Raw genomic sequence first — 25,674 nt, 5'->3', positions numbered from 1 at the left:
CATGTAGAGCCCGGTTCACCCTCTCCTCTCCTTGAGAGGTACCAGTAGATCCCGCAGGGTGCTTCGGGGCGTAGGTGCCTTACACACACTTCTGTAAGGAGATTCTACAGGCGGCGCATGTAGAGCACGGGTCACCCTCTCCTCTCCTTGAGAGGTACCAGTAGAGCCCACAGGATGCTTGAGACATAGGTGCCTTACACACACTCCTATAAGGAGATTCTACAGGCAGCGCCTGTAGAGCCCGGTTCACCCTATACTTCATGTGTGCCACTAGAGCCCACAGGCTGCTTCAGAGCGTCTGATGGAAGCCCATCAGAACGAGTCCCTTAATATAATAGTTAATTAGTCAGATGAGTCGCTGTCTTTTGAAATAAGTTGGTTTATTCGTATCACTTCTTCAGCCACGGCAAAGAGCGGCGTCCCTCAGAGGCTCGGTCAGCAACTGACAGTAGCTGATCGAACACCCAAGAACGAATGTTCCCCACACGAGAGAGAACATCAGAACTTTCGGAAATACATGAAATTTAATTATCCTAAATACTAAACCACTACATCACCTCCCCCCTTATACAATAATGAAAACACAAACATCTTAGTCAGCATTAAGCCTTTAAGTGCTGCCGTCGGCCAACGGTCGTCACGAGCACTACCTTGCCAGTACTGCGCACGACCGTTGGCCAACGGGTCATCATTCGTTATTCGAACATTCAGCACTGGGCGCTCGACGCTCGGAAGGTGTTAATATGCAACAAAATCCTTGAACTTGGAAGGAGGTTTTCTGATAGGATACACCCGTGAAACTATTTGCTTCTCTTTCAACTGTATTACCCACAGGCAGATTATCCGGCAAGAATACATTCTTTTTTAAAAAAAAAAATTTTTTATTTGCATCATGGGGAACAACCAAGAAGAAGAGTTTCTTACATACAGCAAAAACAGATACAAAAACAAATCCTCAGCAAAGTAGTAATAAAATAATAAAAGAATAATGAAAGAGACAATTTTATGACATGATTAATCTCCACATTCTATCCAATTTCTGCTTAGTCTGCAGACCCCTTGTACTCGCAAGAGAGTACTCCATGTTATATATTTCCTTGACAAGGCTCCACCACTCCATAACCATTGGTGGATTTTGTTGAACCCAGACTCTAGCAATAGTCAGCCTAGCACATGTAATTAAAATATTCAGCAGATCACATAACACATTATTTTCCCCTGTCACTCCCACAAATACATCTTTTAATGAAAATATAATAGGACTAACGAGTCTAGTAGACACAACTTTAGTTACTCCATTCCAGAATTTAGCAAGATGCGGTCAAGAGAAGAACATGTGAATAATATCAGCCCCCCCTTAAATCGCATTTTGGGCATTTCGTACAATCACAGAAGTTATTATTTGTTGCCCATTTGAGAATCCTGTCCGGTGTGTAATACAGTTGACATATAGTTTTAAATAACTGCAATTTAAGATTTGAAGATTGAACAGAAAGATTAAGGCTATTTAAAGAGGAAGTGATCAGATCTGGTGGTACTTCCAATGCCAACTTGCTAGTCCATTTCTCTGCCAGCTTAGAAATATCATTAATGTTGTACCCAGAAAATATTTTGTACCCAATACTGATCAGTGCTTTATCTGCTTCTCTGTAAATACAGTTCCAAACTTCAGAATCTGTCAGAGAGGTAAGTTCCAACTTCCTCAAAAAATAGTCCCTAATCTGATAATATTTAAACATACCCCCCTCTGACAGATTATAACAAACCTTCAATCTTTCAAATGCAAAAAATCCCCTATGGTCGTATAAATCTACCACATCTGATAATGCGCGACCAGCTGGATCCTGAAAAATTTCAGGTAAACCCGGATTAAACCACAAAGGGGTTTTATAATGGAACAGAGATACTTTACTCTTGATAAGAACGGATCACCAAATATTAACTGTGTCTCGTACCATCTTGAACTTTACGCGTTTAAAATAATTGGGGTCATTTAGTCTGTAAAGGAACATATTTGCGTCCACTCCTAACAAAAATTTGTGAAAATATAAACATTTATCAGGGATCAGCAAACTACGAGAGCGGGTCGGAAAAGCAGACCAATAATAATGTTTGATATCTGGAAGACCCAGTCCACCTTGATTAAAAGGAAGTTTGAGAAGTGAGACAGCTCGCCGTGCTTTCTTATAACCCCAGATAAAACTGCTAATAATACCTTCTAATCTATGAAAATAAGAATTATTTACTCGTAGGGTAATAGAACGAAAAATATATAAATATTTTGGTAATATTTTCATTTTGACCAAATTTATTCGACCAATAATACTAAGCGGTAGTTTATGCCACTTCTTAAATAATATAGCAGTCTCCTTAAATAACGGTTCATAATTTAATGCCACAATTACATCAATATTTGAAGAGATTTTTACCCCCAGATAAGTTGCTACATCACATATCCCTATCACCGAAGCTGGTAGTTGATGATTCAAAATAATTTGAGTTTTGCTGGTATTAAGTCGATAGGCTGACACTAAGCCATATTTCCCTGCTTCTGCTACAATGCCCGTCATAGTTTCTGACACATTGGTAGAATAAACAGCAACATCATCCGCATAAACGGTTATATCCAGAGAATTTGGGCCATTTACAAAGGGGCGAATAAGAGCCTGGCTCTGAAGTGCAATCAGGAAAGGTTCCATTCCTAGAGCAAATAGTAAGGGGGATAAAGGGCACCCCTGCCGCGTCCCTCGCATAATCATGAAAGTAGAGGAGCATTTTCCCATATAGCAGACTTTTCCCAACGGCTTATCATATAGCGATTGAACCCATTTCAAGAATTGGCCTTTTATACCAAACGCTTGTAACACCGCCCATAAAAAGCCCCATCCCACTCGGTCAAATGCCTTTTCTGCATCTAATAAAATCATACCGAGTGGGGTGAGCTTTGTCCGTGCCACATAAAATGCAGAAATGGCCATATTAATATGTGCCGTAGTGTCTCTTTTTGGAATAAACCCATGTGTTGGGGTGACACCAGATGAGACATTAATGGTGCCAGCCGGGTTGCCAATATTTTTGCAAAAAATGTTGCATCGCTATTAATAAGCGAGATTGGTCGGTAAGAGCCTCTCTCCTGCGGTGGTTTGCCCTTTTTAAAAAAAAAAAGATAATTTGAGTGAGGTTCCAAGACTTTGGAGCTTGCTCTCCATTGCCAATAGCTTGGATAACTTTAATTAACAGTGGTATCAGCTCTTCCATACAGTTTTTAAATAACTCCAAAGGGATGCAATCCTCTCCTACAGCTTTACCAGCTGCTAAGGAATTAATGGCTATTCTAATTTCCGCCGTTGTAATGTCAGCCGCAAGTTGGCCAGATTGTTCGACCTCCATAGTTTTGACTCTATTTACCACTATATAGCTTTTAATATTATCTTCCATGACTACAGTTTGTGGCGTGTAAAGATCTTGATAATACAATGCAAACTGTTGTATTATTAATTTGGGATCTTGAAATATCTGATTATTATCCCCTTTAATTTCCTTGATGACATTCTGGGCGCGATCTTCGGCCACTTTATAAGCTAAAACTTTGCCAATCTTTTCACCATTTTCATATTGGTTAAGTTGATATTTTTTTAATTTACTAATACTTTTTTCCCTAAAGAGATTTTTCAAAGTTACTTTTAGTTCAATTAGTTTAAAATTTAACACATCCAAATTCGCTACCCCGGTTAGTAGAGCTTCAGATATTTGATGTTCAAGGTTAAGTATTTCTGCGATCACTTTCTCATTTTGGCATTGACGCTCTTTATTTTGCCGCCATATAAACTGCTGTGTAAATCCACGTATACTTGCCTTGCATGCATCCCATACTATCATAGGTAGAGCTGAATACATATTTATATCTATAAACTCCTTTATATGCTCTTTCAGTTGATTCACAAAATTAATATCCATAAATAAATATCTGGGAAACAAAAAAGGGCGGGGAATAGGTCTCTCTGTTGTTATCTCAAATGTCAAAATAATTGGATTATGATCCGAGGTTACTCTTGGGCATATTACTATGGTGCTATTTTCAAGGATGGAATCTGTAACCCAAATCATATCTATGCGTGAGCATAATTTATGTGCAGCTGAATAGTAGGTGTAGCCAGCTACACTGGGATATAAGCATCTCCACGCATCCTTAAGTAAATGGATTGCCGCAAGATCTATAATTGCAGCCCTAGTCTTACTCATTATCTGAAATGAGCCTTTTCTAGTTGTATCTAGATTATAATTCATGATACAATTAAAGTCACCAAGTACTAAAAAAAAAATTTTAAAAAAATTTAAAAAGTACTATATACTCCCCATCCCATGAGAGCAATTCCATATTAACTTGATCCATGATTTTTGGTTCATCCTGATTCGACGCATAAACCCCACAAATTGTATATTTACAACCTTCCTGTACTATCTGTGCGATTGCCCACCTACCAGTCTTATTGGTTAATGTTCTACTTATTTCTACCTTAAACTGTTTATGTTTTAGTATTGCCACCCCACGAATAGAAGCATTAAATTCAGTACATACCATAATATCATATCCCAGTTGTTTGAGCAATTTTTTATCCTTATATGCAATATGAGTTTCGGTGATAACTACTATCTAAGGGTTATACATCCTGAGTTCCTCGTACACCAGATTTCTTTTAATCCTGCTATTTAAACCCGCCACATTCCATACTAAACATTTTACTAGATACATTGTGTGAAGTGCATATCCCTGTCCTTGAAGCCCCTACAAAAAATCATATCAGCCTTGCTGTACCTCCAAATATTATAATTGTTTAACGCCATGATGGTATTTTTACCCCAAAAAGAACCACCCCCCACCCCACCCCTTCCGAACAACACCCTACCCCCCCCCCCAATCCTACCTACAGGTCCCCCCATTCAACCAGCTGCCGTTGTATTGGCAGCCATAGAACGGAGTCAAACGCCTCGAGGATCCGGGCATTCAAATATATGCTCAAATATGTCAGACCACGTATAGCAGTGTGTAATATTTTATATTGCCTATTATATAAAAAAAAAGGAAAAAGAAAGTAGCATTGAGTCCCTATATAAACACCCATATTCCACACATAAATATCATGCCGCATCACTTGTTATAACATTATTGTGAAGAGAAAAAAACCCCAAGATATATAGAAAAAGAAAAGAGTATTATTCAATGTCAATTTTTTTCCGATTTCCAATTAGCCAATGCTCGTTCCACCTCATTTTCTTCCAGAAAATAGTACTTGCGGCCACTTTTTAACACTTTCAGTTTAGCTGGTTCTTGCAGGAAAGCTTGGCCACCCAGCTCCTTTATCGGATCGATATACTGTTTCAATTTCCATCGTCGTTCCATAGAGAGTTTACTTAAATCAGATCTTACATAAAAAGTAGTTAAGTCAATAGTGATTGGAGTATTTGGTCTCACTTTTAATGAAATTGCCTGATGAAGCAAAAAATTACCAATACAAATCAAAATTAGGTGAGGATATTTGCTGCCCTTGTTTCTTTGGAAAAGTGGGAGCCGATGGGCACGTTGTATCTGTGAATCCCAATCCCAATCGGATAATTCAGGAAATGCTTTCTGAAATAGTCGAACAATAAATGCTCTAGTGTCAGCTCCCTCAGCCCCTTCCGCAATTCCAAATAAGCGTAAGTTCTGTCTATGTTGCCGATTTTCTAAATCTTCAAGCTTAGCTTGCATTTGACACATCTGGGCCTCATGTTTATTCACAGCTATTTCAAAGCAAACAGACTTTTCCTCCATTAAAACCACTCTTTGCTGAAGCTCTTCCATCTCCAGGGAGATAGCGCCAAGTTTACAGGACATTTCCTGCAAAGAAGATTGGGTCTTGCTACTATCTTCCCTCATCTGCTGATAATGAGACTGGGCTTCCCGTTCTTGCTCATTTAATAATTGTAAAATCATCTGAAATGATGACGATACTTCCCCTTGAAGGGTCCAGTCCACAGGCAGAGATGCATTATTCTGAGAGGTACTCGACAAATGTAGATCATTAGAATTCTTTAGCCCAATTACATCAGATTCCTTTAAAGGTCCTGTACTCAAAACTGTCTCAGAAACTAGTGCTGTTGTTGTTGCAGCTGTTGATGTTGTTGACGCTGCTATACTTGCTACAGCCTGTGAGGTAGTAGTGGGAGGGAGTGCATTGGAGATTTCCACAGACGCTATTGGTACTAGCGTTATTGTTAGCTGAGGAGCCAGAAGGGGAGGAGGTGAAATTTCCATTGAGACTTCCATTGAAGGACTCGGCTCAGCAATCCCATCCATTGATAGCAATGTGGGAATTGGAGTAGAGGAGGGAGTAGAAGTAGATTGCACATTTTGAGTGACAGTAACTACATCGACCTCCCCCTTTGCAGGGCCCTCAGAGTCTGTCACGTCCGTTACAGCATTAAGGCCAGTGATATCCCCTGAAGTAACGCCTGACTCAATAAGTCTATTTCCAGAGAGTCTCATGGCCATTGATTTTACACCACCTTTAGCTTGTACTGATTGTCTAATAGGACTGTTTTCTGCTAATGACTTTATAGTAGTGGTTTTAGGTTTATTTAAAACCTTCTTAGTCTTATTCTTAATTTTGCCTCTCCCCTTTTTAATACTACTAACTTTATCTTTAGTTGAAAATGAGGGTTTATTGTTACCTATGTCGGAAAATTCACAGTACTCCTCATCTGTTTCTGCACCATCCGTATGTTCCAGGTACTCTGCCCCTAGAATCTCCTTTATTTCTTGTATCCCCTCTGTTTCATTACTTAGCTCCACTTCAGCCAGCCCTTCATCTGCTACTGCCAATATGGGTATAGTCTGTGTAAGTTGCATATCATTCGCACTTTCAGCAGGTTGTATCTCCGATTGCAACAGAGCGTCACTAATGGTTACTGTTGGTAATATGAGTTGAGTAGCCATGGCAAGAGTACTAGTATCTGCTATAGTTTGTGTATAAATGACAGTATCAGTATCAGCCATTAAAACACAGTCACTTAGCATATTATTCAAACTCATAGCATTGTTGGCCTTAGCTCCCGAAGCAACATTCATTTCCTGACTCTTCCTACTAGCTACAATGTTACTCCCTGCCCCAGAGAAATCATTTAAATCCGAAGACAATGGGTTAGCCTCTGTTAGTAGCAACAAAGTGTTATCGGATGTAAAGTTAGATTTAGCAACATTGGGAAGTCGAGGGGGCGGTTTGCCAACGGCTGGACAGCCCCCCAATCTCTTCCCTAGTTTCTCTTGCCTACCGATGATTTTCTTTCCTGCATCCGGAACCGCCTCGGGTATTGCCGTTTGAGTTTCCAAAGTCATTGCTGCACAGACGACGTTCCCAGCAGGAACCGAGTCCGTAGTGCAAATTGTCACTGCTTGTTTAGCCACCGTCGTCGTCCGAGTACTCCGTCCTTGAAGTTTAGGCGCCATCTCCCCACACTCTGTTGCCATTATTGCTGTAGCCGTTAGTGAGTTGGAGCGCCGATGAGCCTGTAGACCAAACCAGTTGATTGCCGCCCTGCCCTTCGATGCTACAGGGATTAGGCGTGGCAGTCGTATGGAGCGAAGTAATCCCCTCACCCGGCTCTCGATCAGCCGAAGTCGCAGCATCAGCCCTGGCTCCGGCCACGTTTCAATACCGCTCAGCTTACACTAACAAGAGCCATAGGTAAGCCGCTCTTAGCCTGATCCGCCCTGTGTTTTTGTAGTCAGCTCAGCCGTATCAGCTCAATACAAACGGCATAATCTCAGTCAGCTCTGTCTCCCGTTGATGTAGGTAAGCCGCGGAGCACCGACTGATTTAGTCTGATTTTTCACCAACAATGTAATACGATATCAGCTGAATTCTCATTAAAAAAAGCAGCAAAAGACGCGGTCCGCCATGACCACAGCCCGGACCTCAAACAGCGTTCCTCCGCACTGGCGGTGTCATTCCGCCATCTTGGGAGCCATTTAGGACAATTTTCACACTATGATTTGACAGAGAAGAAAGATCCTCAGGTGAGAATGTATTCTCCGGCAAGAATACATTCTCACCTGAGGATCGTTGTCTTTCTGGATCTTGTAACCAATGGGTCCAATCTAACTTGTGTTCCGCTATGGAGGTTTTCTTGTTTTTAATTAAATTAGCTTGTTCTTTAGATACCTTTATCAATTGTCTTTTATTCCACCATGCTTTACCTTGAAGAAATGCAGCACCTTTGCTAATCTTACAAACCAAAACAGGATGTGAAAATACAGATTCACCTTTTCTAACTTTGGATGGTTTCTTAAATAAAACCCAATCGCCCACCCCAATTTCAGAATAGGCAGAAGAACTTTTGTCAAACTTTTCTTTCATTTTCTATTGTTTTGCTCTCACTACATCTGCTACATTCTTACAACCAGAGTCATGGTGTGCAAATTCACCACTGTCTAACCAAGACGGCAATAAAGCAGTGTTGGCCTTTCTACCTCTTAGAATTTCAAAAGGGGTGATACCAGTAGTACAGTGTGGCGAAGTATTATAATTCCACACTTTATCTTCCAAAAACGTCCCTACTTCCCGACCAGCGGCCAGCGCTTTCTGGATCCCTCCCTTAAGTACTTTATTGCGCCTTTCCACCAGCCCATTAGAAGCTGGGGAGTACATTGCCATCTTTAAATGCTTAATGTCGTGACTCTTCAAAAATGTACACATTTTATCCGAAACAAAGTGAGTCCTGTTATCTGTTACTAATGACCTAGGAGTTCCTTCCAGTAAAAATACTTTGTTAAAAAAAGAAATGGTGTTATCTGTGGTGGGAGAGTCCACAAATCTTTCAAACTTCCACTTAGAATGATAATTTACAGTTAAAATCAAATATCTCGATGACTCAGCTAGAATATTGTAAGGCCCTGAAAAATCCAATCCAACTTTTTCCCAAGGTTTCTCTGGAAACTCTGTGGGATGCAAAGGTAACTTTGAAAGTTTCCAGTGTTTGTTTGAGAGCAAACACTCTTCAAAACCTTCCACCATACTTCTCACCTGGGCATCGATGGCAGGCCACCAGTAATGTTGCTTAATCCCCATGCACGTTTTAGTCACCCCTAAATGCCCTTCATGAGCTATCTTGATTAACGTTCTTCTTAGACAATCTGGAGGTATGAACTTATCTCCCCGTAACACCAAACCATCCTTAACTGAAATTTCATTTGCCACTAATGAAAGATTTCTTAGCTACCCAAATACATTTCTTAACTCTGGCCATTTAGAAGAAGAATGTTCCAAAACTTTGGACAGAATAGCATCTTTACAAAATGCAACTTTCCATTCTGACTCTGAGATAACTGAATTGCAATTCTCTACTGCATTTAGTACTGAAACATACTCAACTTAATCTTCCTCCACATCCTCCGCATCATCATTTTCCATTAACATCCTTGACAAACAGTGAGCTTGAAAATGGTTGCCCCCTTGAATATGTCTCATCTCAAAATTATACTCTTGAACTTTGAAATTAATCAAGTTAACTTTGCAGACATGGTAATGTTTGAAAGCTTGCAAAAAATAAAAGTGAGCAGCTTGTGATCAGTAAAAATCACAAACTTGTGACCGCAGATATACATTTTAAACTTCTGGGCCGCCCAAACACAAACCAGAGCCTCACGCTTGATGGTACTGTAATTTTTCTCAAATGATTTGAGCAATCTAAAAGCGCACGCCACCGTTTGTTCTTTGCCGTTCACCCTTTGACTAAGGACTGCCCGCAGGGCATTCATACTTGCATCAACTGTGAAAATAGATAGGCAATCATCACAAAAAGCATGTAAGGCCTGGGCTGAAATAATTAGATATTTTACATTTGCAAATACCCCAACAAGCTCTTGAGACCATACAAATGTTTGACCCTTCTTAAGCAACATTCAAAGATGCTCAACAATCTGTGCATAGTTATTAACAAATCTCGCATAATACTCGGCGAGACCCAGGAAGGAATGGAGAGAATCTTTATCAGAGGGGGTTTTGCCTCTTTAAGAGGCCTAATGACTGAAAAGTTTGGCTTGAGGCCCTTGCAAGAAATTGTGTGACCCAGGTAGTCCAATTCATTCACACCCAATTTACATTTGTCTGCCCTTTACAGTCATTACATATTTACCAAGAGCTGCTATCAGCTCCCTCAACAGCTACACATGCTCATCTGAATCCTTCGAAAAGATTAGTATGTCATCCAAATATGTCTGGACACCCTTCATCCCCTTAAAAACTGTGTCCATCAATCTTTGAAAGACACTAGCTGCAAATGCTAAACCAAAGGTAAGTCTCAGGGTGTAATGAATGTTGTCAGTTCCTGAGACTCCCTAGCTAGTGGGATCTGATGATATGGGGATTTTAGATCGATCAACGAAAACCACTTAGCTCCTCACAAATTTGCAAGAAGCTCATGGATCTTAGGGAGAGGGTGGTAGTCGACTATGATGTTTTTATTGAATCCCCTCAAATCCACACAGAGTCTAAAATAGCCTGTCTTTTTACGGGCAACCACAATGGGGGCCACCCACTGTGATGAATTGGTGGGCTGAATAATGCCTCCAACATGGATTTTAATTCTTCTCTAGCACTCAAGGAGATCAGTCTGACTTTATGCGCCACTGGTTGCGCATCAAGTAATAACCTTATCTTGTATTCAAACTCTTTCACGCAACCAATTTGATCATTGAACACTGATTTAAATTCAGACATCAAACTTTTTAAATGTATAACGGATTCATACACACTCCATACAGAGGACTCATTACCCTTACAGGATTCGCATCCCCTGGGACTAAATATAAATGCAAACATGCCAGCTCTTTCCAGCCCACAATGTTTTACCCTTAATGGCAACATACAGTTTAGTAGTAATTTTCTGTTCTAAAATTTAAACATCAGATAAAAAAAACATCATGTCTATGTCCTTTTCACCAAAAGCCTTTGGATTCACGTCTGAATTTGAAAGCGCAACTTTTCACTCCAGTTCTCCAAAAAGTACGAATCACGCAGAATTGTTATTGAAGATCCTGAGTCGGCCATGACCCTTGTTTCTTTACCATCAATCGAACCAACACACAAGGGGCCTTTAATCTCTAAAGGATCATCCGTGTAATCCGCTGTTAAAAGTAAATTATCAAGAGACTCAGCACAACCGTCTGTCTCGATGTCAAAACTTCGAACTTGAACAATTTTCTTTTGACCTCTGCAGAGTTTTTGGAGGTGACCAATCTTTTTGCCAATAGAATATCGTCTATCTAAAGCAGGGCAACCTGTAAAGTTACCAATGTGGAATTTCGACCCACATCTGTAATAGAAAGATTGTTTTTTTCTTTGTGTAAATTTAGTTGAACTGTCTTTTGAGCCCACTGCAAATAAAGCTTCCTCGTGAGTTTCCTCAGACTCTAAATTAACTTTGGCTGTAGAACTGGATTGCATGACTTTAGTAGAGATGGCATTACATTCAATACTTAAGGCCATGTCTATCACCTCAGAAAGAGAGGGATTTTTGCAACTAAGAATCCTTTCCTTTATCTTTTGCGATGCACAATTGAATACCAACTGGTCTCTGATGATGTCATCTGATAAAGGCCCAAACCCGCGAGTGGTAGCTAGAACTCTCAGAGCTGATATGTACTCTTCCACTTTCTCTTCATAACCTTGTTTTCTCTTGTAAAACATATGCCTTTCTAACATTATTTTGGGAAGCGTGGAAAACTGTTTTTTAAGTCTCTCTATAGCCTCCAAATAAATGTTCCAATGTCTGTCGCAAGATTGTCCAGTCGTAGGTGGAATAGGAGGTAAACTCTGAAAAATGCGTTGTGCTGCCAAACCCAATCTGCCAAAAAGAAGAGCGAACTTGCGAGCAGGTAAGTACTCTGTGGCATCAATAGCCACTAAGTGGTTTTTGAACAAACAGAACCACTCTTGCCAGGGTAAACCTGGTTTACCTGTTTTCGCTAGAAATGGTGAAGGTTGAGTAAGTTGAGAAATCTGCTGTGGTGTTCCCATAACAATAATTATTTTCAAAGATATTATAGTAATAAACGATTATTTAAACAATACTGTTAAACCTGTTGCAATTTGAAAAATCTAGACGCTTAAATTCTTAAATTCACTAGCAGGTGTGCGCATCACCGATTAGGCTCGGTCAGCAACTGACAGTAGCTGATTGAACACCCAAGAATGAAAGCTCCCCGCACGAGAGAGAACATAGGAACATTCGGAAATACATGACATTTAATTAACATAAATACTAAATACTAAACCACTACAATTAATCAGAGTAATTTTGATCCTATATGATGTGGAATTACAGATATGACAATTACACCCGCTCACATAATAATCCTACTGGGAGAGCCCTTTTAGCGACCGCAAGTGTCCACCCCCTATTTTTGCTCTGCTGTATGTACCACTATTTCTTAACGCAAAATGCATCCAAACATCCATGTAAGGCACAAGAGTACACTTTGCGCTACGGAGATAGCACTAACTGCGAGGAGTATGTTGGCAGAAACTTCTACCAAACAGCAGATTTAGTGCTATTTTTTAGCGCAAAATGCCTTCTTGTGCCCATTTTAGGTGCAAGGCGGGCAGTTTGCGAAAAATAAATTGTGCTAAATCCCTGGAGTAAGCTGGGTGAAAATCCTTCCCCAAGGGCAGTAAGTGCGAGTGGTGCTTGCATGGCTATTTGTGTCTGTTGCATTTAGCACTATTCTCAGCACAAAATACATCCTCACGGCCATTTTGTACACAAGGCGGCAGGTCTGCATTAACGTATAGAATGACTCTTCTGCTGTAATTAGGCATAATCTTCCAAAAATGTGAGGTAATTCTGTGTGATTATTCTACACTGAATTACACAAGTTACACCTACCCCTACTCAGAATCCAATACCTCTCTGGCCTCAATCCTGATGAAAACTGTGTAAGCCTATTCCCTATCTGGCTTTTCAAACCTGCACTGCATTCATCCATCCATCCATCCTTCTGTCCATCCGTCTGTCTGTCTGTCCATCTACCTGTATAACTTTCCCCGCTGTGTGTCCATCACTCTGTCCTATACACGTTGAGGCATTTTTTTAGTCCCTGTAATGACCCTACTCTTTCTTCGAGACCACCCCTCCCTCCCTCTCACCCTCTCCCTCTCTCTCCTCTCTTTCTCTCTCGCTCTCTCCCTCCCTCCCCCTCTCTCTCGCTCTCTCCCCGTATCTCTCCCTCTCTTGCTCCCCTCTCTTCTGTATGTCTGTTGAGTCTTTGTAATTAAACATTCCAGCAGTCTCTGAATCCCTGTACTCTCGGTGTCTCTCACTCCTTGTTGTATACACCAGTCTCCTTCCCCGTTCTTTCTTGCCCTCTTGTTCTCTCTTTTCATCTCTCTCTCTTTCACACACTCACGCTCTCTAGCTCGCTCCCTCTCTCGATATATATATATATATATATATATATATATATATATATATATATATATATATATATATATATAGATATATATCTCGCTCTCCGTCTATCTATCTCTCCCCTGTCTCTTCAATATATATATATATATATATATATATATATATATATATATATATATATATATATATATATATATATATATATATATATATATGTATGTATGTATGTATGTATATATATATATATATATATATATATATATATATATATATATCGCTCTCCGTCTATCTATCTCTCCCCTGTCTCTTCCTCACCGCTGTCTCCCGCTCACTCTCTTCATCCCCCCTCTCTAGTTCTCTCCCTCCGTCTGTCTCTCCCCCTCTCTCTCCCCATCTCTCTAACCCTCTCTCTCCTTCCTCGTTCTCTCTCTCTCTCCGTCTATCTCGGCCTCTTTCTCTCTCTCTTTCACGCACTCACTCTCTCTCCGTCTCTCTCGGCCTCTCTCGCTCTCTACCTCTCTCTCTCTTTCACACACTCACTCTCTCTTCCTCTCTTTCTCTCTCTCTCTCTCGCTCTCTCTCGCTCTCTCTCTTTCACACACTCCCTCTCTCTCCGTCTCTCTTGGCACCCCTCTCTCTCTCCGTCTCTCTCTCGCTGTACCTGTTGTCTGCCTGTAATTACTGTTGTATGAGTTCCCCACAAATTCGCTGTGTTGTGGCCCCTGCCTTCCAGCACAGACCCCCGGGGGCCCCTCCCCCGGGCACCCACTGTAGCGCTCCTCTGTCTCCCGGAGCACAATATTTCCACTTTTTAAAATAACCAACAAGGAGGGCGTTGATCCGGACTGACCACAAACCAGAGTAAGGAGCAGCAGCCGCAGAGCTGGCACCAGAGAGCCCCCCCACACCCCCCCTCTAACCTCAGACCGCCTCCCCCACTCCCATTACAGCCGCGGCGCCCCTCGCCCCCCTGCACCCCCTCTACAGCCACGGCGCCCCTCGCCCCCCCCTGCACCCCCTCTACAGCCACGGCGCCCCTCGCCCCCCACCCTACAGCCACGGCCCCCCTCCCCCCCCCCCCACTCCCCCCTCTACAGCCACGGCGCCCCTCGTCCTCCCCCCCCACACTCCCCCTCTACAGCCACGGCGCCCCTCGTCCCCCCCCACTCCCCCCTCTACAGCCACGCGCCCCCCTCACTACCCCCACTCTCATTCTGCCATGACCCTCACTGGGGTCACACTCTAGCTATTATGATAATAGAAACACGTTTCACATAGCGTCTCATAACGCACAACTGCTGTTTCGAAGCGCTACCATTTCACTTTAATGGTAGTTAGTTCGCTCACCTCCAAAGAACGGAAGATCAGGGCCTCTCAGCGGGAACCATTCGACTCACGAAGCCCTCTCCTGCCCCACTGCTGCCCTCTCACTGCAGATGTGGCGCCCTCTCCTGCCCCACTGCTGCCCTCTCACTGCAGATGTGGCACCCTCTCCTGCCCCACTGCTGCCCTCTCACTGCAGATGTGGCGCCCTCTCCTTCCTCACTACTTCCCTCTCACTGCAGATGTGGCGCCCTCTCCTGCCCCGCGAGCATCACAGGTGTGTCTGCGATATACCACACTGCCCAGGCCAGTGATTCACGCGGGTGCGTCGGTAGGATACACCACTGAACATGAGCCTCATAGGTGTGTCTGCAGTGTACAGTATATTCCACTGCACAGGAGCATCAAAAGTGTGTCTGCAGTGTACAGCATACCCTACTGCACATGGGCATCACAGGTGTGTCTGCAGTGTACAGTATACCTCACTGCACAGGAGCATCACAAGTGTGTCTGGAGTGTACACCATACCCCACTGCACATGAGCATCACAGGTGTGTCTGCATTGTACAGTATACCCCACTGCACAGGAGCATCACAAGTGTGTCTGCAGTGTACAGTATACCTCACTGCACAGGAGCATCACAAGTGTGTCTGCAGTGTACAGTATACCCCACTGCACATGAGCATCACAGGTGTGCCTGCAGTGTACAATATACCCCACTGCACAGGAGCATCAAAAGTGTGTCTGCAGTGTACACCATACCCCACTTCACATCAGCATCACATGTGTGTCTGCAGTGTACAGTATACCCCACTGCACAGTAGCATCACAAGTGTGCCTGCAGTGTACACCATACCCCACTGCACATGAGCATCACAGGTGTGTCTGTGGTGTACACTATACCAAACTGCACATCCCAGCAATTCACACAGGAGTGTCTGTAGTATACCCTACACTCCACTGCAAAGAGCATCACAGGTGTGTCTGCAGTGTACACTGTACCGCACTGCACTTCCCAGCGATTCACACAGGTGTGTCTGCAGTGTACACCATATCCCACTGAACATGAGCATCACGGGTGTGTCTGCGTTGTACACTATACCCCACTGCACATCCCAGGGATTCACACAGGAGTGTCTGCAATATACCCTACACCCCACTGCAAAGGAGCATCACAGGTGTGTCTGCAGAGTACACTGTATCGCACTTCACAGGAGCACCACAGGTGTGTCTGCAGTGTACACTATACCTCACTGCACATGCCAATGATGCCAATGATTTACACAGTATTATCTTCAATATACACCATACCCCACTGCACATGAGCACCACAGGTGTTTCTGCAGTATACACTATACCCCACTGCACGTGCCAGTGATTCACACAGGAGTGTCTGCAGTATACCCTACACCCCACTGCAAAGGAGCATCACAGGTGTGTCTGCAGAGTACACTGTATCGCACTTCACAGGAGCACCACAGGTGTGTCTGCAGTGTACACTATACCCCACTGCACATGCCAATGATTTACACAGGATTATCTTCAGTATACACCATACCCCACTGCACATGAGCACCACAGGTGTGTCTGCAGTATACACTATACCCCACTGCACGTGCCAGTGATTCACACAGGAGTGACTGCAGTATACCCTACACTCCACTGCATAGGAGCCTCACAGGTGTTTCCCCAGTGTACATTTACCCCACTGCACATGCTAGTGATTCACACAGGTGTGTCTGCACTATACCCTACACCCCACTGCACAGGAGTATCACAAGTGTGTCTGCAGTGTACACTATACCCCACTGCACATGCTAGTGATTCACGCAGGAGTGTCTGCAGTATACACCATACCCCACTGCACATGAGCATCACAGGTGTGTCTGCAATGTACCCTAGACCCCACTGCATAGGAACATCACAGGTGTGTCTGTATTGTACACTGTACCGCACTGCACATGCCAGTGATTTACACAGGAGTGTCTGCAGTGTACACCATACCCCACTGCACAGGAGCATCATAGGCGTGTCTGCAGTATACACTATACCCCACTGCACATGCCTGTAATTCATACAGGAGTGTCTGCAGTGTGCCCCGTTGTACATGACCCTCACAGGTGTGTCTGCAGTGTACACTATACCCCACTGCACATGCTAGTGATTCTCACAGGAGTGTCTGCAGTATACACCATGCCCCACTGCACATGAGCATCACAGGTGTGTCTGCAGTGTACACAATACCCACTGCGCAGGAGCATCACAGGTGTGTCTGCAGTGTATACTATACCCCACTGCACATGCCGGTGATTTACACAGGAGTGTCTGCATTATACCCTACACCCCACTGCACAGGAGCATCACAGGTGTGTCTGCAGTGTACACTATATACCCCACTGCACATGCTAGTGGTTCACGCAGGTGTGTCCGCAATATACCCTACACCCCACTGCACAGGAGCATCACAAAAGTGTCTGCAGTGCACACCATATCCCACTGCACATGAGAATCACAGGTGTGTCTGCAGTGTACACATTACCCACTGCACAGGAGCATCACAGGTCTGTCTGCAGTGTACACTATACCCCACTGCCCATGCCAGTGAGTCACAGAGAAGTGTCTGCAGGGTACCCCACACCCCACTGCACAGGAGCATCACAGGGGTGGCTGCAGTGTACAGTATACCCCACTGCACATGCTAGTAGTTCACACAGGTGTGCCTGCAATATACCCTACACCCCACTGCATAGGAGCATCACAGGTGTGTCTGCACTGTACACTATACCGCACTGCACATCCCAGTGATTTACACAGGAGTGTCTGTGGTACACCCTACACCCCACTGCACAGGAGCATCACAGGTGTGTCTGCAATGTACAGTATACCCCACTGCACATGCCAGTGATTCACACTGGAGTGTCTGTGGTGTACCCTACACCCCACTGCATAGGAGCATCACAGGTGTGTCTGTACTGTACACTATACTGCACTGCACATCCCAGTGATTTACACAGGAGTGTCTGTGGTGTACCCTACACCCCACTGCACAGGAGCATCACAGTTGTGTCTGCAGTGTACAGTATACCCCACTGCACAGGAGCATCACAGGTGTGTCTGCAATGTACAGTATACCCTACTGCACATGCCAGTGATTCACACAGGAGTGTATGTGGTGTACCCTACACCCCACTGCATAGGAGCATCACAGGTGTGTCTACACTGTACACTATACCGCACTGCACATCCCAGTGATTTACACATAAGTGTCTGCAGTGCGCACCATACCCCACTGCACCTGCCAGTGATTCACACAGGTGTGTGTCTGCAATATACCCTACACCCACTGCATTGGAGCATAACAGGTGTGTCTGCAGTGTATACTATACCTCACTGCACATGAGCATCACAGGTGTGTCTGCAATGTACACTATAATCCACTGCACATGCCAGTGAGTCACATAGGTGTGTCTCCGCTACACCCCACCAAAAATCCCTGGTACCTCTCACAGGTTGTTCTTTGTTATATAATCCATTGCACATTCCCGGTGAGTCTCACAGGTGAGTCTCCGTCAAACATCACTACATATTCCTGGGAAGTCTAACACAACACTCCATGTCAAAGTTCACAGGCGCCCCTCTGGTATTCCCCACTGCACACTGCATGACAATCTCACATATGTTCACCGGTATACCTCACTGCACACTGCATGGCAATCTCACATATGTTCACCGGTATACCTCACTGCACACTGCATGGCAATCTCACATATGTACCCGGGATAGCCCACTGCACACTGCATGTCAATCTCACATATGTACCCGGGATAGCTCACTGCACACTGCATGTCAATCTCACATATGTACACCGGGAAACCCCACTGCACACTGCATGACAATCTCACATATGTACACCGGTATACCTCACTGAACACTGTATGACAATCTCACATATGTACACCGGTATACCTCACTGAACACTGCATGACAATCTCACATATGTACCCGGGATAGCCCACTGCACACTGCATGTCAATCTCACATATGTACACCGGTATACCTCACTGCACACTGCATGACAATCTTGCATATGTACCCGGGATAGCCCACTGCACACTGCATGTCAATCTCACATATGTACACCGGTATACCTCACTGCACACTGCATGTCAATCTCACATATGTACACCGGGATACCCCACTGCATGACAATCTCACATATGTACACCGGTATACCTCACTGCACACTGCATGTCAATCTCACATATGTACACCGGTATACCCCACTGCACACTGCATGTCAATCTCACATATGTACACCGGTATACCTCACTGCACACTGCATGACAATCTCACATATGTACACCGGTATACCTCACTGCACACTGCATGTCAATCTCACATATGTACAGCGGGATACCCCACTGCACCCTGCATTTCAATCTCACATATGTACACCAACACCGGCATACCCCACTGCACCCTGCATGTCAATCTCACATACATACACCGGAATAGCGCACTGCACACTGCATGTCAATCTCACATATGTACACCGGGATAGCGCACTGCACACTGCATGTCAATCTCACATATGTACACCGGGATACCGCACTGCACACTGCATGTCATGTCTGCCGCCTCTAACCCCTGAGCCACACTTCTCCACGACCTCTCCCCGAGTCATGGCCCCTCCTGTGATCTCATAGATGGCCCACTTATGTGATCCAGTGGATTCCCAGGAGACCTCCCAGCTGTACCTTGATCCACTCACGTGCTCTTGAATACCCCGGCGGGTCTTTCATCTGGTCGTGATCTGGTCCTGTTGTCTCATATGTCGTCAGTGGGTATCATTCTACACTGTAATCCTGTGGATCTCCCGTGGGCCCCTAGCTGATCCCTCAGCTTGGTCATATGTTGTTCTGATGTCCGGATCCCCCCGCGGTTCTCATCCCTGGGTGATGCCTCGCTCTGTCCCTATCCAAATGCACGACCCTACAAACCTGCAGTAGATCCCTCACTTGGGTCAGGATCTGACCCATGTTCCCAGTGATACCACAGCAGCCTCTCTTTGGCCAGCTGCGCTGGTAACGATCCGCCCAGAGTGACGTCATGGCACTCCCGTGATCCCTAGATCCCCTGCGAATCCACGAACTGCGTCTTGATCCATTCACACGTTGTCGTAGATCAACAACAGATCCCTCACCCGGGTCAAGGTCAGATCCTCTTTTCCCATCGACCCCCTGTGGCCATTATTGTATCTGGGTCATGACCGGGTCATGTGTGCCAACAGACCCCCCACTCCCCCCCCCCCGTTAGTTACTCTATCCGGGGTCATGATCAGGTCATGTGTGCCACAGATCCCCGCCGGTCATGGATCTGCCCTCTGCTTCTATAGATCTTCCCCTTGACCTCGGGTTGACCCCCGCCCCTCTCGTGAATGAGTCGATGCCCCAGTGGATCCCCGGAGGTCTCACTCCTGGGACACGACTCACTCCTTTTTTCATAGATCCACAGAGATCCCTCCTCTCGGTTATAATCAGTCCTGTTCCCACAGATCCCTTACAGTAGATCCCACATCTGGGCCATAAATATTTCATGTGGCCTCATGAAACGGCAGCAGATTCCCTCAGTCGATCACTCACTCTGATCAAGATCCGCTCCTACTTTCTCATACATTATCAGAGAGCCCTTGCCCTGGATCCCAATAAACCCAAATGCTCCCACAGACCCCAGTAAACCCCCTCCCCAGGTCAAGGCATCTCCAATTTCAGGGATCCCTGTGAGGGACCTCCCTCGAGGAGTGATCCACTCCTGCTGTTCAATGTATCCTCGGGAGATCTCTGCCACAAGCCATGATCTCCTTCTGGGTCTCCATAGATCTCGCACCAGATCCACAGCTATCTATTCACTGGGGTCTTGATCCGGTCCGCCCCCACAGACCCCCAGTGGATCGTTCACCTGGGTCATGATCCGGTCCGCCCCATAGATCCCTTCCCAGTGGATACCTCGCCTGGATCATGATCCCACAGACCCCCAGTGGATCGCTCACCTGGGTCATGATCCGGTCCGTCCCCACAGATCCCTCCCCAGAGGATCCCCACAGATCCCCCCAGTGAATCGCTCACCTGGGTCATGGCCCCACAGATTCTTCCCCAGTGGATCGCTCACCTGGGTCATGATCCGGTCCGTCCCCACAGATCCCTCCCCAGTGGATCCCCACAGATCCCTCCCCAGTGGATCCCCACAGATCCCTCCCAGTGGATCGCTCACCTGGGTCATGAGCCCACAGATCCCTCCCAGTGGATCGCTCACCTGGGCCATGATCCGATCGGCCCCCACAGACACCCAGTGGATCCCTCACCTGGGTCATGAGCCCACAGATCCCCCCCCCCCCAGTGGATCGCTCACCTGGGTCATGAGCCCACAGATCCCCCCCCCCTGTGGATCGCTCACCTGGGTCATGATCCGGTCCGCCCCCACAGATCCCTCCCGGCCTCCCCAGTGGATCCCCACAGATCCCTCCCAGTGGATCGCTCACCTGGGTCATGATCCGGTCGGCCCCTGTGTTCTCCTCGTCTTTGAAGATGATGTCCGGGTTGTAGTTGGGCGTCAGCTCCTTGAAGCGCTCCGAGTTGCGGGCGATCTTGCCCTCGTAGCGCCCGCTGGCCCCCAGGGTCTTCTCGGGCACGTGGGGCAGGAACTGCTTGTAGGAGAGCGGGATGAGCCGGGGGGGCCGGGGGCGGCGGCCGATCACCCGCCCGGGCCCGCAGCCCCGCGCCCCGGGGGCCCCCAGCAGCAGCGCGCAGCCCACCACGGCCAGCAGGGGGAGGGCCAGCGGCGTCATGGGAGCCGGGTCCTGGGGAGACGCTCGGTGCGGGGGTCCGGTGGGAAGGGGGTCTGATCCGGGGGGGAAGGGTGGGCCCAGGGGGACGCCGGTGCCGGGGCTCCTGTGGGAGTCTGCTCCGGGGGTTGACACCGCTCTCTCCTGGGGCGATGGGCTATCCTGTCCTGGCGATGTGTGACTGCTCCGGTGTGACGACCCCCGGCAGGGAGGATTAGCGAAATGAGGTGTCACGAAGCCTCGGGTGTGAGGTGAAGTGTTACCTTCGGGTGACCCTCGGGTGCGATGGGTCCGGGTGCGGGGAGGGTCACCGGGTGAAGTGATACCTGCGGGTGACCCTCGGGTGTGACGGCCACCCGTCGGGCGTGAAGGGCTCACTGTAGATCCCTTAGTGGGTCAGATTCCAGGGCAGAGGTGATCGCTAGGGCACCGTCTCTCAGTGATTGTGTCTCAGGTGTTTCTCGGTGTTATGAGTGGGGTGATAATCCTCACGAGTGGTGTCCAAAATGGTTCCAGGTCCCCACAGTTGCTGTCAGGCCCCGGTGTTAGCCATTCCTGGTCTGGGGTTATCTGTTGGTCGGTGACTCCTCAGAGGGCTGTCAGTCCCCGGTGTTAGGCTGGATGTGGTGATGAATGTTGTTACTGGTATATGCGCTGGTGGGTGGATGACCTGGGATTGCTGGGCCTGGGTGATTGCTCGCGGTCCTGTCAATTCCTTGTTTCAGTCTGAATTAGTGACCTGGGTTTGCTGCCGGTGGGTGATTGCTCGCGGTGCTGTCAGTTCTGCGCTTCAGGCTGGATACGTGATCTGGGATTGCTGAGCGCTGCTGATTGCTCTCGGTGCTGTCAGTTCCGCGCTTCAGGCTGGATACGTGATCTGGGATTGCTGAGCGCTGCTGATTGCTCTCGGTGCTGTCAGTTCCCCGTGTCAGGCTGGATTAGTGACCTAGGTTTGCGGGTGGTGGGTGATTGCTGGCGGGTGTTGCCAGTTCCCTGTTTCAGGCTGGATTAGTGACCTGGGTTTGCTGCTGGTGGATGATTGCTCTCGGTGCTGTCAGTTTCTCCCTTCAGGCTGGATTAGTCAGGTGGGATTGTTGCTGATAGGTGATTGCTCGAGGGTGGTGGCAGCTCCCTGTGGCAGGCTGGATGGCTGCCGGTGGGTGATTGCTGGCGGGTGTTGCAAGTTCCCCGTTTCAGGCTGGATTAGTCCCCAGGGTTTGCTGCCGGTTGGTGTTTGCTCGCGGTGCTGTCAATTCCCCGTGTCAGGCTGTATAAGTGATCTGGGATTGCTGCGCGTGGCTGGTTGCTCGCGGGTGGTGGCAGCTCCTGTGACTGGCTGGATGGCTGCTGGTGGGTGATTGCTCTCGGTGCTGCCAGTTCCTCGCTTCAGGCTGGATTAGTGACCTGGGATTGCTGCGCGTGGCTGACTGCTCGCGCTGCTGTCAGTTTCGTGTTTCAGTCTGCTTCAGTGATGAAGGAAGCTGCGGGTCTTCTTCAGATGATGCTCGGGTGCACGGATGGACAGACAGCCCCGTCTCGCGCTCCTTAGCCTGTGCCGAGCAGGCGGTCCCCTCTGGTCTGGGGTTGCTGGTGGAGGGCTGCTGTGGGTTTCTTGCAGGGGGTCATCTGATGGGCTGAGAATAAGACTGCAGCCTGGTACCAGCCTGGCCCCACGTGGGTGGGGGATGGCCTGTGGACCAATGTCCAGTTCCGGTCTGTGGAGGCAGCCAGCCTCCGGGATGCTGCGGCGGGGGCGCAGGGATGCTGCGGAGGGGGGCGCAGGGATGCTAGTAGGGGGCGGGGGGGGGGGTAGGGATGCTGCGGAGGGGGGCGCAGGGATGCTCGGAGGGGGCGGGGGGGCAGGGATGCTGCGGAGGGGGCGCAGGGATGCTGCGGAGGGGGGGCAGGGATGCTGCGGAGGGGGCGCAGGGATGCTCGGAGGGGGGGGGGGGGGCGCAGGGATGGCCCCAGCTGCGATCCAAGGATGGCTCAAGGGAGGTGTGAGTGCGACGAAGCATCACCCCAGGGCCAGCTCACCCCGGCGCAAACGTCATCCAAGTGTCTGCTGTACTCCATTACAAACTCTACTCCCGGCCTGCGTTACCACTGGACTCGCTGGGCTCCGATTCACGCGAGTATCCTCGTTCTGAGACTTTCACGCATTTTGTATTCGCTTTTCCTTCAATCCAAGATCTTCCCGATAGTTTTTACTCTCCACTTTACTCCTGGTGGGGTTCCTTTCAGGCAGTCTTCACTCTCTTTCTTATTCAACCTTTGACATTCCTTCAAGACGGTTTTTATTTCACAGCACTTTTTCAACAGGAAAACCTTAATTCCCAGAAAGCTGTTTTTTAAAAAAAACAAGATACTATTTCTTCTGGTAGTTTTCAGCCCCGAACGTTTTTATTAGGAAATAGTTTTTATTCAATAAGAGCTGTTTTCAACATCTCAGACAGGGTTGACTCCTAGTTACGATGCATCCAACAGATCTGAGTACATAATAGTTGTTTCACTTTGCTTGCAAACAGGTTCCGCTGTGGAATCGTCTTACCTCCAACCAGGGCTCGGAGATAGTTTTTCTCCAGGTCTCGTTTTGCCGGGGGGAGGTTTTTCCTCCAGGACATGTCTCTGATTCGACTGTCGGATCGAGGGGACCCCGGAGGCTGCCTCCCGCGGGGCAGCTCGCTGGATGCACGACCTCGGCCCAGACACAGGGATGCCCCAGGGGGTCTGTGCCCAGACTCAGGGATGCCCCAGGGGATCTATGTCCAGACTCAGGGATGCCCAAGGGGGGATGGGAGGGGGTCTGTGCCCAGACTCAGGGATGCCCCAGGGGGTCTGTGCCCAGACTCAGGGATGCCCCAGGCGGTCTGTGCCCAGACACAAGGATACCCCTGGGGGTCCTTGCCCAGACTCAGGGATGCCCCAGGGGTCTGTGCCCGGACTCAGGGATTCCACAGGGGGGATGGGAGGGGGTCTGTGTCCAGACTCAGGGATGCCCCACGGGGGATGGGAGGGGGTCTGTGCCCAGACTCAGGGATGCCCAAGGGGGAATGGGAGGGGTCTCTCCCAGACTCAGGGATGCCCCAGGAGGCGTGGGAGGGGGTCTGTGCCCAGACTCAGGGATGCCCCAGGGGTGGGTGGGAGGGGTTCTGTGCCCAATCTCAGGGATGTCCGGGGGGGGGGGGTGTGAGGGGGTCTGTGCCCAGACTCAGGGATGTCCCAGGGGGGGTGGGAGGGGTTCTGTGCCCAGACAAAGGGATGCCCCAGGAGAGGTGGGAGGGAGGCTCACCCAATCTCAGTGATTCCCCTGGGGGGGGGGGGGGGGGGGGGAGGGGGTCTGTGCCAGACTCAGGGATGCCCCAGGGTGGTGGTCTGTGCCCAGACTCAGGGATGCCCCCGGAGAAATGGGAGGGGGTCTGTGCCCAGACTCAGGGATACCCCAGGAGGGGTGGGAGGGGTTCTCTCACAGACTCAGGGATGCCTCAGGAGGGGTGGGAGGGGGGCTCGCCCAATCTCAGGGATTCCCCTGGGGGTGGGAGGGGTACTGTGCCCAGCCTCAGAGGGGGGGGGGAGTGGTCTGTGCCCAGACTCAGGAATGCCCCAGGAGGGATGGGAGGGGGTCTGTGCCAGACTCAGGAATGCCCGAGGAGGGATGGAGGGGTTTGTGCCCAGACTCAGGGATGCCCGGGGGGGGGGGGGGGTTGGAGGGGGTCTGTGCCCTGACTCAGGGATGCCCCCGGAAGGATGGGAGGGGTCTCTCCCAGACTCAGGGATGCCCCAGGAGGGGTGGGAGGGGGGCTCGCCCAATCTCAGGGAATCCCCAGGGAGATGGTAGGGGGTCTGTGCCCAGACTCAGGGATGCTCCAGGGGGGTGGGAGGGGGTCTGTGCCCAGACTCAGGGATGCCCCAGGAGGGGTGGGAGGGGGTCTGTGCCCAGACTCAGGGATGCCCCAGGAGGGGTGGGAGGGGGTATGTGCCCAGACTCAGGGATGCCCCAGGAGGGGTGGGAGGGGGTCTGTGCCCTGACTCAGGGATGCCCCAGGGGGTGGAAGGGGTCTGT

At 48.0% G+C, this 25,674-nt stretch overlaps 1 protein-coding gene across 2 annotated transcripts in view; it reads right to left on the bottom strand.

Annotated features, from left to right (window-relative positions):
• IHH (Indian hedgehog signaling molecule) overlaps positions 1-23,382 on the bottom strand; it is a 184,585-nt gene extending 161,203 nt beyond the window's left edge. For both annotated transcript variants that reach the window (XM_086954433.1, XM_086954434.1), the window contains exon 1: positions 21,309-23,382. In XM_086954433.1, coding sequence (XP_086810559.1) covers positions 21,309-21,614 — 306 coding nt within the window. In that variant the 5' untranslated portion in view covers positions 21,615-23,382. The remainder of the gene's footprint in view (positions 1-21,308) is intronic.
• Between the last annotated feature and the right edge of the window lie 2,292 nt (positions 23,383-25,674).

Source organism: Lissotriton vulgaris, chromosome 2_1, assembly GCF_964263255.1.
Source record: "Lissotriton vulgaris chromosome 2_1, aLisVul1.2, whole genome shotgun sequence".
Taxonomy (NCBI): domain Eukaryota; kingdom Metazoa; phylum Chordata; class Amphibia; order Caudata; family Salamandridae; genus Lissotriton; species Lissotriton vulgaris.
The sequence above is the reverse complement of the archived record's forward strand: the minus strand, read 5'-3'. Positions and strand labels throughout refer to the sequence as shown.